Here is a 12,769-nt window from a genome sequence, read left to right on the forward strand (position 1 = left end):
TGGTGAGGCCCGCCCGGGGGAGGCCCGGTGGCGCCGGGGGCGAGGAGGGGGCGGGGTGGCTGGGGTCATTAATGGGGCGGAGGGCCCGCACTTGGGATTCGCCCCGGAACCGTGACGTCGGGGAGGGGGAGGTCGGCTGCTGACCTGGGGGCTTCGGGGAAAGGGTGGCTCTGAGTTGGGGAGGCTGAGAACTGAGAGACTGGGAAATTTTTTCCTTGGCCCTCTTGGAGGTTGAAGAGCTGTTCTCTTTCGAGGGGAGTGTTGAACACCTGGAGAAGGGTCTGTCTGGAGTTTGGGGGCGTCAGGTACAATATTTGGAAGGGACACTGCTCCAAGAGTCCCGACACGGAGCGGGTGTGCAAAAAGCCCGGCTGCCTCCAAGGCTCTGAGCCTCCACGTCTTTCCAGTGTGGAGCCCCCTGGAGCTAAACTCAGGATGTTTCGCTTCATGAGGGACGTGGAGCCCGAGGATCCCATGTTCCTGATGTGAGTACTCCCTCCCCCTCATGCTCTAGAGCATATTCATCCCACTCTACTTTGGGTCTGGGAGTAGCTCAGACAGACAGCTGGCGCTGGTTGGAACTGGCTGGATCCTGGGCTCCAGCTTGCACTTACCGGGGAAGTAGGCTTCTGTGCCATTGTTTCGCTAGGACTTTGCCTGCTCGGCCCTTCTGCCATCCATACTGTATCCTCACTCCACAGGGACCCCTTTGCTATTCACCGTCAGCATATGAACCGTATGTTGTCAGGTGGCTTTGGATACAGCCCCTTCCTCAGCATCACAGATGGCAACATGCCAGGGACCAGGCCTGCCAGCCGCAGGATGCAGGTAATGGTGCAACATACCTGAGCCCAAAGAAAGGTTGGAGGGTGGTTGGGAAAGGGCTGGGATATTCGTGTCCCACAACCAACTTAACAAGTGGAACAGTCTCTTAGGAGTGGGAGAAGGGATCTGAGAAAAGGGGCTGGGTGTGATCCTCTTTTGGAGAAGATGACAAAAAGCTGAGGCCAGGGGCCTGAGTTGGAATTGCTGTGAGAGAGGACGTGGTCTGTAATTTCTGTTCTTTGTGTGTTCCTGTAGGCTGGGGCTGTTTCCCCCTTCGGCATGCTGGGCATGGTGAGTCCACACCTCTTTATGTTCTTCATCTCAGACACACTCTGTAACCTTCATATTATTTCCAAATGTGCCTGTCTGGACTAGCCTCAGGGTAACCCTAGAGCCTTTCTGTGGTGTTTACAGCTGAGCGCTGAGTTAAGATGCTAGCTACTATACTTCTAGGAGCCATGCTGTCCAGAAGGGAAGCAATTGCCTAGTAAAGTTGGTTCTTTTTTTTTTTTTTTAAGATTTATTTATTTATGCATACAAGAACTGAGGTACAGGCCACAGGTGTGGGGGGTAGGAGGATTCACCAGAGACAGAGTGGGGAGCAGAACAGGCAGACTGGCTGAATCACACTGCTGAGGGGAGCAGCGGGAGAGTCAGGAGAGGTCTGTTGCGCCATGTGGGTAGCTCCCTGACCAAGGGATCGAACTTGTGCTGCAAAGGCGGCTGTGGAGAGCTTCATAGGTTGCGTCTTAACCCCTTGTGCCACCAGGGAGGCCCCATAAAGTTGGTTCTTTTGAGGAAGGAAAGGCAGTTGAAGGACCAACTAGACAGTTTTTCCATTTTTTACAATTTTATGCCTAGCTCCTTAAAGATAGGAGGAAATGGGACAGTCAGGAAAAGGAAAGGTGGATTTGAGTAGCAATAGCAACTGGGAGGAGGGGGCAGCGCACAGGGGAAATCTAGTGTACTTGCTGTGTTACTGAAAAATGAGAAAGAGCAGTTGCTAGAGGTGCAGGAAGCTCAGAAAGGCAGCATGGAGCTGTGTGGCCAGCCGTGTACCTGAATGACACCCTCTCTGAGCCTGACTCTGCTGTGCTGACTCTGGTTTCCATCTCTGCTCCAGTCCGGTGGCTTCATGGACATGTTTGGGATGATGAACGACATGATCGGGAACATGGTGAGACTCGCCTTGTACCCTCCCCTGGCTTTGGTCTCAGTGGGATGGCTGGCAACACCTTGAGTCCTCAGAGGCGGGAGTGGGGAAGAGTGGGCTAGTGGAGGCACAAGCTGAACAGAGTAATTGAACCGAGAGCACTTCCTGTGTTTCCTCTTATGCCTGAGTGGAAAGCCGCAGGGACACTCATGCAACAAGGGCTCGATTGCTTGAGGTCCCTCTTATTATTGGACTCAGAGATTTGTAGGGTAACAATGAGTTGTGATATTCACTCAGTTTTTGCATTTTGTGAGAAAGCGATGGGCAGCTGATGGGTGGGATCCCTTTTCCAAAGGGGATGCCTCTATTTTTAAGCCTCTGCTGTCCCCTTCCCTCTTCAGGAACACATGACAGCTGGAGGCAATTGCCAGACCTTTTCATCTTCCACTGTCATCTCCTATTCCAATACGGGTGATGGTGCCCCCAAGGTCTACCAAGAGACATCAGAGATGCGCTCGGCACCAGGCGGGGTGAGTTAGAGGGCTTTCCCTGTCCTGGAAAGGTCAGGATTTTGAATGGCATCCCCAGACCCTGGCTTTTTTTCAAGATCAGGTTGTGGGTGGTTTGTCTGTCTTGGGCTGATATAGCCAGAGCTTTGGAATGGGCAGCTAAGCCTGCCGTGTTTGCCACATCCCAGATCCGGGAAACTCGGCGGACTGTACGGGACTCGGACAGTGGACTAGAACAGATGTCCATTGGGCATCACATCCGGGATCGGGCTCACATCCTCCAGCGCTCCCGAAACCACCGCACTGGGGACCAGGAGGAGCGGCAGGACTATATCAATCTGGATGAGAGTGAGCCTTCCTTCCCATGCAGCACCCTTCCCGCTTCCTGACCAGCAGCCCCGAGTCTAGTTCCTGTGACCTAGGAGATACCAGCTTTCTCTCCCTACCTCTTAGATATATGTCTTTTCTCTTTTATTGAAATCAAATTGGTCTTTGGGCCTCCCTAGTGGCACAGAGGGTTAAATCGCAGCATTGTGAAGCTATCCGTAGCCTCTGCAGCACAAATTCAATCTCCAGCTACAGAGCTACCCACATGGCACAGCAGACCTCTCCGGTCTCTCCCTCTGCTCCCCTCAGCAGTGTATTTCAGTCAGTCCTCCTGTTCTGCTCCCCATGCTGTCTCCGGTGTATTCTCTCACACACACATCCCTCCCCCCCATCTCTGGTCTATTCCCCAGTTCTCATGTGCATAAATAAATAAATCTTTAAAAAAAATTAAAACCCTTGTTTAACACCAGACCCTATATTTAAAAAAATCTAATTGGTCTTATTAAATGCTTCATGAAGTGGGCAGAAGCCCATTCAGCAAGTAAAAAATTCCTTTGATATCTCTTGGGCAGAGTTAAGGGTCTGTCATTTTAGGGGCTCACTTAAGGGTCTGTCAATTTAGGGGCTGAGTTAGGTGCTGGTAATGTCCTCACCCCGGAGAGGCAAACTTGGTCACCTGAGTCAGATATTGATAGTCATATATCCTTCTCCATCTAGATGAGTTTTTTTTTTTCTTTTTCCTCTATTTTTTCTTCAAATCAAATACTTAACTACCTTATATATGGAGCTATTATCCTTAACAAAATAATTATGCCATTCCTGATTTCTTTCACCCAGCTCAAATTGCTGCCCTCCCCCAACACACACTTTCAGCCTTCCCCCTGATTTTTGGTCTTAGAAGGCTGTGACCCCCCCCCCTCTTGGCATCTGCCTCCAGAAGCCAGACCCTACATCCGTGTCATGTCTGATCTCCTTTCTCTTCAGGTGAGGCTGCAGCATTTGATGATGAGTGGAGGAGGGAGACATCCCGATTCCGGCAGCAGCGCCCCCTGGAATTTCGCCGGCATGAGGCTTCAGGGGGTGGGGGACGAAGGGCTGAGGGGCCTCCCCGCCTGGCCATACAGGGACCTGAGGACTCCCCCTCCCGACAGTCCCGTCGTTATGACTGGTGAGGGCCCTAGGCCCCCAGCCTCTCTTGTAAGTATTTGGGGGGGGAACTATGAGGTGTCAAACACAGAAGGGGCCAGAGTGTATCTCTGCCATGAGGTGGCAGCTGTCCCGCCGCCCAGCAAACACTGCCTTGGACAGTATAAGTTGTAGTTGGTGTGGAAAGAGGAAAATGTTCCCCCTGGGCGAGGGGACTAAACCCCAACTCCTGGCTTTTATATTCTGTTTTCTTTTTGACGTGCTCCTCTTTCTCCCTCCTCCAGGTACAGGCTGAAAGGCTGAGAAATCATCCCCTGAAATAACTTTTCCCCTCCAACTCCCACTCCCAATTGAATATTAAATTAACAGGCAAGCTGGCACCCGCCGCTCCCTGGGGGTCTCGGGGAGAACCTTTCACTGCCCCGTTCACCTACTTTTCCTTCTTTAACCCCTTACCACCATGACGCCACTTCTCCTGTATCCGCTAACTTGATTTTTCATTTTGCTGCTCCATCTTTGAGCCTCCTCACCTCCCCGACTCTACCCCTGCCGTGCATTGATGGGCATTTGGGGTGAGCTCGGGGTTTAGGGGTCTGTACCCTCCCTTAGCTACCCTGGATTTTTTCCCTCCTTCTCCTCAGATCCCTCGTGTGGGTTTTTGTGTGGAGGGAGAGGACTGGTTCCCACTCTTTCTCCCTCCCCACCCCTGCACATCACAGAAGTCTCCCCTACACCCCTCTCTGCCTTTATTTTTTGATTTGTGCAACTTGTAACTAGGTGTTTATGGAATAAAGGAGAATGGAAAAAAGACCAAGTAGGATTCTGGCTTTACTTTTGATCTTTTTCCTGTTTGACTTCAATCCTCCTGTCTCCTAGTCACTTTCTTCTCCCTGTGACTTTCTCATTTCGAGTTCAAGCCCAGCCCCTGACTGGTGATGACTGTGGGACTGTCAGGACACCACAGGCAAGGGGCGGCAGAACTTTGCTGGGCTGGACTAGAGGTACAAAAATGTCAGCAGCTGTCTTACAGCCCTGCCCCTCCCTTCTGCTGCAACTTCTCTCTTCAGGGGGATGCAGGACATGTGGCATTATTTCATCAGTGCCTAAGGAATTGGCCACCCTGGTACCTTGGGCAGTTCTTCTCCCGACTGTGGAGTGGAATGCTTGTCCAGAACAGGAAGAGGCCCAGATAACCTTCCGAGAGCCTTGGAGGGGGAAGGACTCGGGTCAGCAGCATTCTTCAAGCCCCCAGTTGAGAATTTGAGCCCAGGGAAGGAGCTCAGAGAAGATAACTAGGCTGGAACCCGAGCAGTAGTGGAAGGGCCTGGGGTGCTCAAGTTTCTTAAGGTGTTCACTTCTGCTTGACCTGGCTTAGCCAAGTGGGTCACGCTGTTCCTCTTGGGAACATATTTCATGATGGTAAATGCATGTGAGAATCTGATGACGCTTTCCTGTTCATAAAAATTTTCAGTTGGTGAATCAAAGGCTCTGGGTCAAACACTCAAGGCTCTGGGTCCTTTCAGGGAAGGAAGGATTTTGCCCAGGTCATTGATGAAGAAATAGATCCAAGAGGTTTGTCCAGTTGTTCAATGAGCAGAGAGGTGAAGTTGAGCTCGACATCATCAAGTTGAGCTTGACTCTCATCAAACAGGGTGGTTGAAGGTGCAGGGCCAGGATTAAGGGGACCAACCCAGGGCTGAAAGTCCAGAAAGTCCCAGAGGCAGATGGGTGTAGATCATTCCTCCACCTGGGTTGCTGAATTATAGAAGGAACTCGGGATCCACAGCCCTGTGCTTTAAGGGCAGTCTGTGCTTTGTGTAACAGCATGTTGCCGTCCTCTTGGAGTGGAGTAGCTTCATCCCTAAGGAGGCCACGAGGAGAAAAAGTGCTGGGGTTGAAGGAACCCAGAGACCCCTGCCATTCACCCAGCTATGGTCTTGGGCAGCTGAGGACCCTGGACCTCAGCTTTGTAGGTCCTTTCTAGCTACAAATGGATTCAGACCCCAGGTCCTTTCTAGCTACAAAACCTATGGCCAATCCCCACAGCTGGACTTCAGTTCTGTTGCCCAAGCTTCTGCTGTAGTTCTGGGAGCTGGGTGGGGCAAGGGTTGTCCAGGTTTCAACCTAGATGAATCAGTCTGGCAGTTTACAAGCTCTCCCTTCTGGGTGCTGGTTTTCAGACATCATAATTTTCACCCCTGCTTCCTGCTCTTGGGTGAACACCACCCATTAACTCAGCACTTACTTCTTGGACCTGTGACTAGTTCTCAGCAGGGATATTGTGGGACGCTAGATGGGTAGCTGCAGTGGAGTGAGGTGCTCAAGAACCAGTCCCCTGTGCTGTGTGCCAGTAGTAGGTAGCACACAGGTAGTAGGTAGGAGCAGAACTCAAGAGGAGACTGCCATTTTTTTCTCAGCTCTCCAACCTGGTCCAACTTCAGTTCACAGACGCCATGCCTTTAGTCTGTGGCCCAACAGCTGTCCGGAGTACATGCTCAGACTCAGATTATTTCCTCCATCCCACAAAATTACAGGTTGGATGAGACAGATACTTGGCAGGAAACTAAGAATTATATAGAGGAGCAAAATCAGGAATACAGGCTGGCATGAGCAAGGCCTAGCTCCAGCGCTTAGCTATGACTGGGAAAGACTCTTAATCTCTCAACATCTATTTCCCGCTTTGTAAAATGGGTCTTTCTAGGTACTGATGGTCATGGTGACATGGGTTCAGACCCCAGGATGGTGAGAATTAAATAAATTAGTGTGGAGAAAGCATTTGGGATCTAAATGCTGGTTTCTCCCTAGTCACTCTCCTTGACTTATTCCTCCAGTCCATCCAGGAGGCCTCAGCCCCCATTCCATCCTGAAATACCTGCAGACACAATCCGGAAGCTGTCATACTGGCCTTGAATCAGCTTTCAGCCCTCCATTCTGCCAAGTACAAATGCCATCTTTCACCCTCTTCAAGCCTCAACTTCATGCACCAACAAGTAGAAACAAATTTTTGGGGCCACTCTGACCCAGCCCAACTTGGAATTCTTCCCTTTCTAGTGTGACAAAGGATCTCTGGTCTCAGTGACACCAATGCCCAAGTACACATAAACTGCCAGAGGCAGATCCACAAAAATCTCAGCATTTCCTGTCTCCTAGCCAACATATTCCAGGTCCATTTAACTTCACATATCTGTCCTGCTCTGGGAACAAGTCTGCAGGGGCTGGGGGAGACATGAGGCAAGGATTCCTTCCCTCAAGCCTTTCCAATTATCTAAGCATAAGAAAAAAGTAGCCTTTACCACTCTCCTCTTAGCCATCTTAGCTAGGACAGGTAGGAGCCAGGTAAGGCTGCAGGAGAGGAGGGAGGCACTGAGATAAGAACACCAGAGACCACAGGCACAGGGAGAAAAGAGCTATGTAGTTGGAACCCCTAAGGCAGATCCTGGGGGTTTGGAACCCCATCCTTGGGTCTTGGTGCTGGCATGATCTGAGCAAAGGGCACCTGAGGGGGCTGGCAAAGCTGACCCCTGAGAGAGTGCTGAGGGGACTGAGACTTCTCAGGCTATACCTCTAGGGAGACAGGAAGCAGGCAGGGCTCCCCATTCTAGACTCAGATCCTTCCTCTCTATACTGCTCCTGGCGTGAGCTGGGTCCACATTCAGTACCCCACCCTTTCTCTGCCTTTTATTGTTTCTTTCCTGAAAACCTTATCTTTTGGATGGGAAGGGGGCGTTGCTCTTGGATTCTTGAAGCATCCATCCCATCCTCTTCGTCTGCTCTGTTACCTGTCACCTGGAGACCTTGCAGGTGCTGGACAATTTTCTCCAAGGTCTTAGTGCTTTTCTGCCAGGAGACCAACCATCTCAAAGTCTGAGGCTGGGACACTTGGACACATGAAGCTGGAGGATGGGAGAGCAGGGAGCACAGGACAGGGACAAAGCAGTGGGATGACATCTAAAAGAGGGAGCAAGGGCCTCCCTGCTGGTGCAAGGGGTTAAGACGAAACCTATGAAGCTGTCTGCATCCTCTGCCGCACCAGTTCCATCCCCAGCCGGCCAGGGAGCAACCCACATAGTGCAGCAGACCTCTCCTGACTTGCCTGCTGCTCCCCTCAGCAGTGTACTTCGGTCAATCTACCTGTTTTGTTCACCACTCTCCCTAGTGAGTCTTCTCACCCCCCACACCTCTGGCCTGTACCCCAGCTCTTGTATTCATAAATAAATAAATCTTTAAAATAAATAAATGAATAAAAGAGGGAGCAGCCCATGGTGGTATAGGGCTTAAGTCTCAGCGCTATCACAGTGATGGCTTGAGGTCAATTCACCAGACAGGGAGCTAACCCACGTGGTGCAGCAGACATCTCCTGTCTCCCCCGCTGCTCCCCTCAGCAGTGTATTTCAGTAGATCCACCTGTTCTGCTCCCCACTCTGTCTCTGGTGAATCCTCTCACCACCCCCACCCCCACCTCTGGCCTAGATCCCGTTTTTCTATGCATAAATAAATAACTAAATCTTTAAAAAATAAAAGAGGGAGCAGCAATACCTTGGTCAAGGTGATGGTGAGGTGGGAAATGAATGAGAGTAAACAAAGAGAGTTTCTTTGGAAACACTGGTGGGACTTTCGGGGGTGGGGAATTCCCAATTTACTGGCAATGTGGCAGGAAAGGACATAAGCTGATTCCAATACACATGGATGTCAATCTAAGTAACCTGTATATGATACAAGTAAGTTCAGAGTAAAAAGAGGCCTTAGACCTCCCTGGTGGCGCAGGAGGTTGAGCGCCGCACTGTGAAGCTGTCCGCAGCCTCTGCAGTGCGGGTTCGATCCCAGCCGACCAGCGAGAATCACACACGGCGTGGCAGACCTCTCCTGTCTCACCCACTGCTCCCCTCAGCAGTGTGTTTCAATTGATCTGCCTGTTCTGTTCCCTGCTCTGTCTCTGGTGAATCCTCTCACCACCCGCATCTGTACCCCAGCTCTTGTATAAATAAATAAATCTTTTTTTTTTTTTAAAGAGGCCTTAGAGATTACCTTGTCTGGATGTTGTCAAATGTGGCAGCAAGTCAGAATCACCACCCCTGACCTACTAAAGCAGAATCTCAAGATTAGAGAGGATTCCAGTGCAGCTTAGCAACGATTACACATCTCCAACAGGTTCCCCCCTTCCCCATTTTACTGCTTCAGAAATAGGTGACTTGTTCAACTTCATACAGCTACCTAGCAGGATACCAACAACCAGGACTCAAATACTGACTGACATACATAATACTAATATGCTGTACAGAATGATTCGCCTTTAAATACAGAGTTCCTTGGTGATTTGATATTTTTAAATTTATATTAAAAGTTACCTGCCGCAGACCAGCACAGCAGTAGACGATGAGGCCACCTCAGGGTTGAGAGAAGCGTGCAGGGTGGTCAGGGAGTCGGCGAAAGAAATGACAAACAGACACACTTCAAGAGTGAAAATCTGAGTGTAATTTTCTTTAAGTTTGTGACCAGTATATATATGTTTTCCAAAAGCACAGGAATGAATATCAAGGAAATTAGCTTGCTCATGGGCTCAGTCTATCACTATCAGGGAGGTGATCTACATAACAAGCAATGACCATTATAGAAGAAAGAAGGAAGTTTAGAAAGACAAATAAGGGATTAAAGTTTGTAGTTCTAGGAAGAGGGATAAGATTTTTAGCATTCTTGTAGTGGTTCTTGGTGGTCGTTATCGTTTGATAAGCTTCTGCCTATTCAGGGAACTTCCGCTGAACTTCCTCTGCTTCAGGCTGTTCTCCCGCGGCTCGCTGGTTGCCCAGACAGATCTAGGGACCGTGGCGAAAGCCATTCCTAAAGATCACTGCGGAGGGAGGTACAGCAGGTATGTAGGGTTTTGCTGTTCTTCCCCTGCGCGCTGGTTGCCCAGCCGGACCTAGGGCCGGTTAGCCCTAAAGGTCACTGCAGGGGAAGGTGCAGCAGTTACCCAAGTTTGGGAGCCTCCCTGGTGGCACAGGGATAAAGACGCAGTGCTATCAAGCTACTGCCAGCCACTGCAGCACAAGTTCTTTTTTTTTTTTTAAATATTTATTTATGCATATAAGAACTGGGGTACAGGCCAGAGGTGTGGGGGGTGAGAGGGTTCACCAGAGACAGAGTGAGGAACAGAACAGGCAGATTTACTGAAGTACACTGCTGAGGGGAGCAGTGGACAAGACAGGAGAGGTCTGCTGCGCCATGTAGGTTGCTCCCTGGCTGCCCGGGGATGGAACTCATCTTGCAGTGTGGCTGCTGATAGCTTGATAGTGCTGTCTTTAACCCCTGCGCCACCAGAGAGGCCCTGCAGCACAAGTTCTATCCCCGGTCAGGGAGTTCTGTCCCTAACCAGGGAGCTAACCCACATGGTGCAGAAGACCTCTCCTGTCTTGCCCATTGCTCCCCTCAACAGTTTATTTCAGTAAATCTGCTGTTTTGCTTCCACTCTATTTCTGGTGAATCCTCTCACCCCACTCTCCACACCCCTGAACTGCACCCCAGTTCTTGTATGCATAAATAAATAAATATTTTTAAAAGTTACCCAAACAATAGCACAGTGTTTAAAATGATGGATGCCAGTAGCCGTGTGTGTGTGTGTGTGTGTGTGTGTGTGTGAAATAACATTCAAGTGTGCATTATGGAAAATCAACATGTGTATATACTAGATTAAATCCAATTGCATTCTCCACTATTTCATTGTCTTCTTTGTCCCAATTTACCTCTTTTCCCTTCTGGTAACTACTAATTGGTCTTACAATCTAAAAATTTATTTTTTGCTTTATTTGGTTCATCTGTTTCCCTCATATATACCACAAATAAATGAAATCATACAGTGTTCCTTTGCTGTCTGTCTGATTTCACTAGACATTATACCCTCCAGGTCTATCCATGTTGATGCAAATGGCAGGTTTTCATCTTTTTCTCATAACTGAATAGTATTCCATTGTGTATCTATACCACATCTTCTTTATCAACACATCAGTCAGTAGGGTACTGTTTCCAGCTCCTGGGTATCATAAATAATGCTGAATAAACACGAGAGTGCCTATATCTTTGAATTGGTGTTTTTTTTAATTTTTGTAGTAAATACCCAGAAGTGGGATAACTGGATCCTATGGGATTTCTATTTTTAATTTTTTGAGAGCTCTCCATGCTGCTTTCCATAATGGCTACACCAATTTACATTCCCACCAACCTTGTATAAGGAAACTTCTCTCCATGTCTTTCCCAACCCTTGTCATTTCTTGTCTCTTGGCTAATAACCATTCTCACAGGTGTAAAGTGATATCTCATTGTGGTTTTGATTTGCGTTTCCTAATAATAATGATGGTGAACATCTTCTCATGTGCCTAATGGCCATCAGTATGTTTTCTTTGCAGAAGTGGCTATTCAGGGAGAAGTGCCTATTCAGATCTTTTGCCCATTTTTTAATTGGGTTTTTTTAGTTGTTGAATTTTATGAGTTCTTTTGGATATTAACACCTTTTTTTGGTCAATGTTGTGCACATATCTTCTCCCATTCAGTAGATATCTGTTCATTTTGATGCAAGTTTCTTTCACTATGAAGGAACTTTGAGTTTGATGTAGTTCCATTTGTTTGTTTTTGCTTTTGTTTCTTTCCCACTGGAGCTGAGTTCCCAACACATCTAAGTTTGATGTCAATGAGAGTTTTGCCTATATATTTACCCCTATCTATTTTATGATTTCAGGTCTTTAATATTGAATTAATTTTTGAGTATGCTGTTAAATAGTGGTCCAGTTTCATTCTTTTTTTTTTAAGATTTATTTTATTTTACAAGAACTGGGGTACAGGCCAGATGCGCGGGAGGGTGAGAGGATTCACCAGAGACAGAGCAGGGAGCAGAACAGGCAGACTGACAAAATACACTGCTGAGGGGAGCAGCGGGGAGCAGTGGGCGAGACAGGAGAGGTCTGCTTACCATGTGGGTTGCTCTGAGGCCAGCGGGGATCAAACCTACACTACAGAGGCTGCGGGCAGCATCACAGCGCTGCGTTCAACCCCCTGCGCCACCCGGGAGGTCCCAGTTTCACTCTATTCCATGTGGTTGTCCAGTATTCCCAGCACCACTTAATGAAGTGACTTTCTTTGCTCCATTGTAAGCTCTTGGCTCCTTTGTCATAAATTAGCTGTTCATAGGTGTGTAGTTTAATTTCTGGGTTTTCAATTCTCTTGTGTCTACAGTATGTTTTTGAATCATCTACTTTAAACAGTAAAAATTCTGTGTGTATGTGTACACAGTTCTATAAGTTTACAAGCATACAGTGTTACCACCACAATTAGGATCGGGAACAGTTCTGGGTCTCCCTGGTGGTGCAAGGGGTTATGCACTGCACTATGAAGCAATCCGAAGCCTCTGCAGCACAAGTTCAATCCCCAGCTGGCCAGGGAGAAACCCACATGGCAAGGCAGACCTCTCCTGCCTCGCCCACTGCTCCCCTCAGCAGTGTGTCAGTCAATCTGCCTGTTCTGTTGCCCACTCTGTCTCTGGTGGATCCTCTCACACACACCCCCTCTCCCCACATCTCTGGCCTGTACTCCAGCTCTTGTATGCATAAATAAATAAATCTTTAAAAAAAAACAAACCAGTTCCATCTCCTCCAAGCCCCCTCCTGCTACTTCTTGTAGTCATATCCTCCAGTCCTAACCCTTGGCAACCACCAATTTATTCTCTATTGCTGTAGATTTACCAATGTCATGTAATGAAATCATATGTTATCCTTTTGAGAGTGTTTTTTTCACTAAGGTTCACTCATGTTATTACATGTAGTAA

General features: G+C 48.6%; 1 protein-coding gene across 2 annotated transcripts; it reads left to right on the top strand.

Moving 5' to 3' along the window:
- Positions 1–435: 435 nt before the first annotated feature.
- Positions 436–3,986, top strand: MLF2 (myeloid leukemia factor 2; the record flags this gene model as incomplete). Of its 2 annotated transcripts, none has more annotated exons than XM_084255245.1 (7): positions 436–485; positions 702–834; positions 1,081–1,116; positions 1,949–2,002; positions 2,380–2,508; positions 2,676–2,835; positions 3,799–3,986. In XM_084255245.1, 7 exons carry the CDS (start codon positions 436–438, stop codon positions 3,984–3,986), a joined length of 750 nt encoding a protein of 249 aa, XP_084111371.1. The 2 variants fall into 2 exon arrangements, with proteins under 2 accessions (XP_084111371.1, XP_084111372.1); XM_084255246.1 differs by having other exon boundaries at positions 702–828.
- Positions 3,987–12,769: the final 8,783 nt, after the last annotated feature.

Source organism: Talpa europaea (assembly GCF_964194135.1).
Source record: "Talpa europaea genome assembly, chromosome: 15".
Classification (NCBI taxonomy): domain Eukaryota; kingdom Metazoa; phylum Chordata; class Mammalia; order Eulipotyphla; family Talpidae; genus Talpa; species Talpa europaea.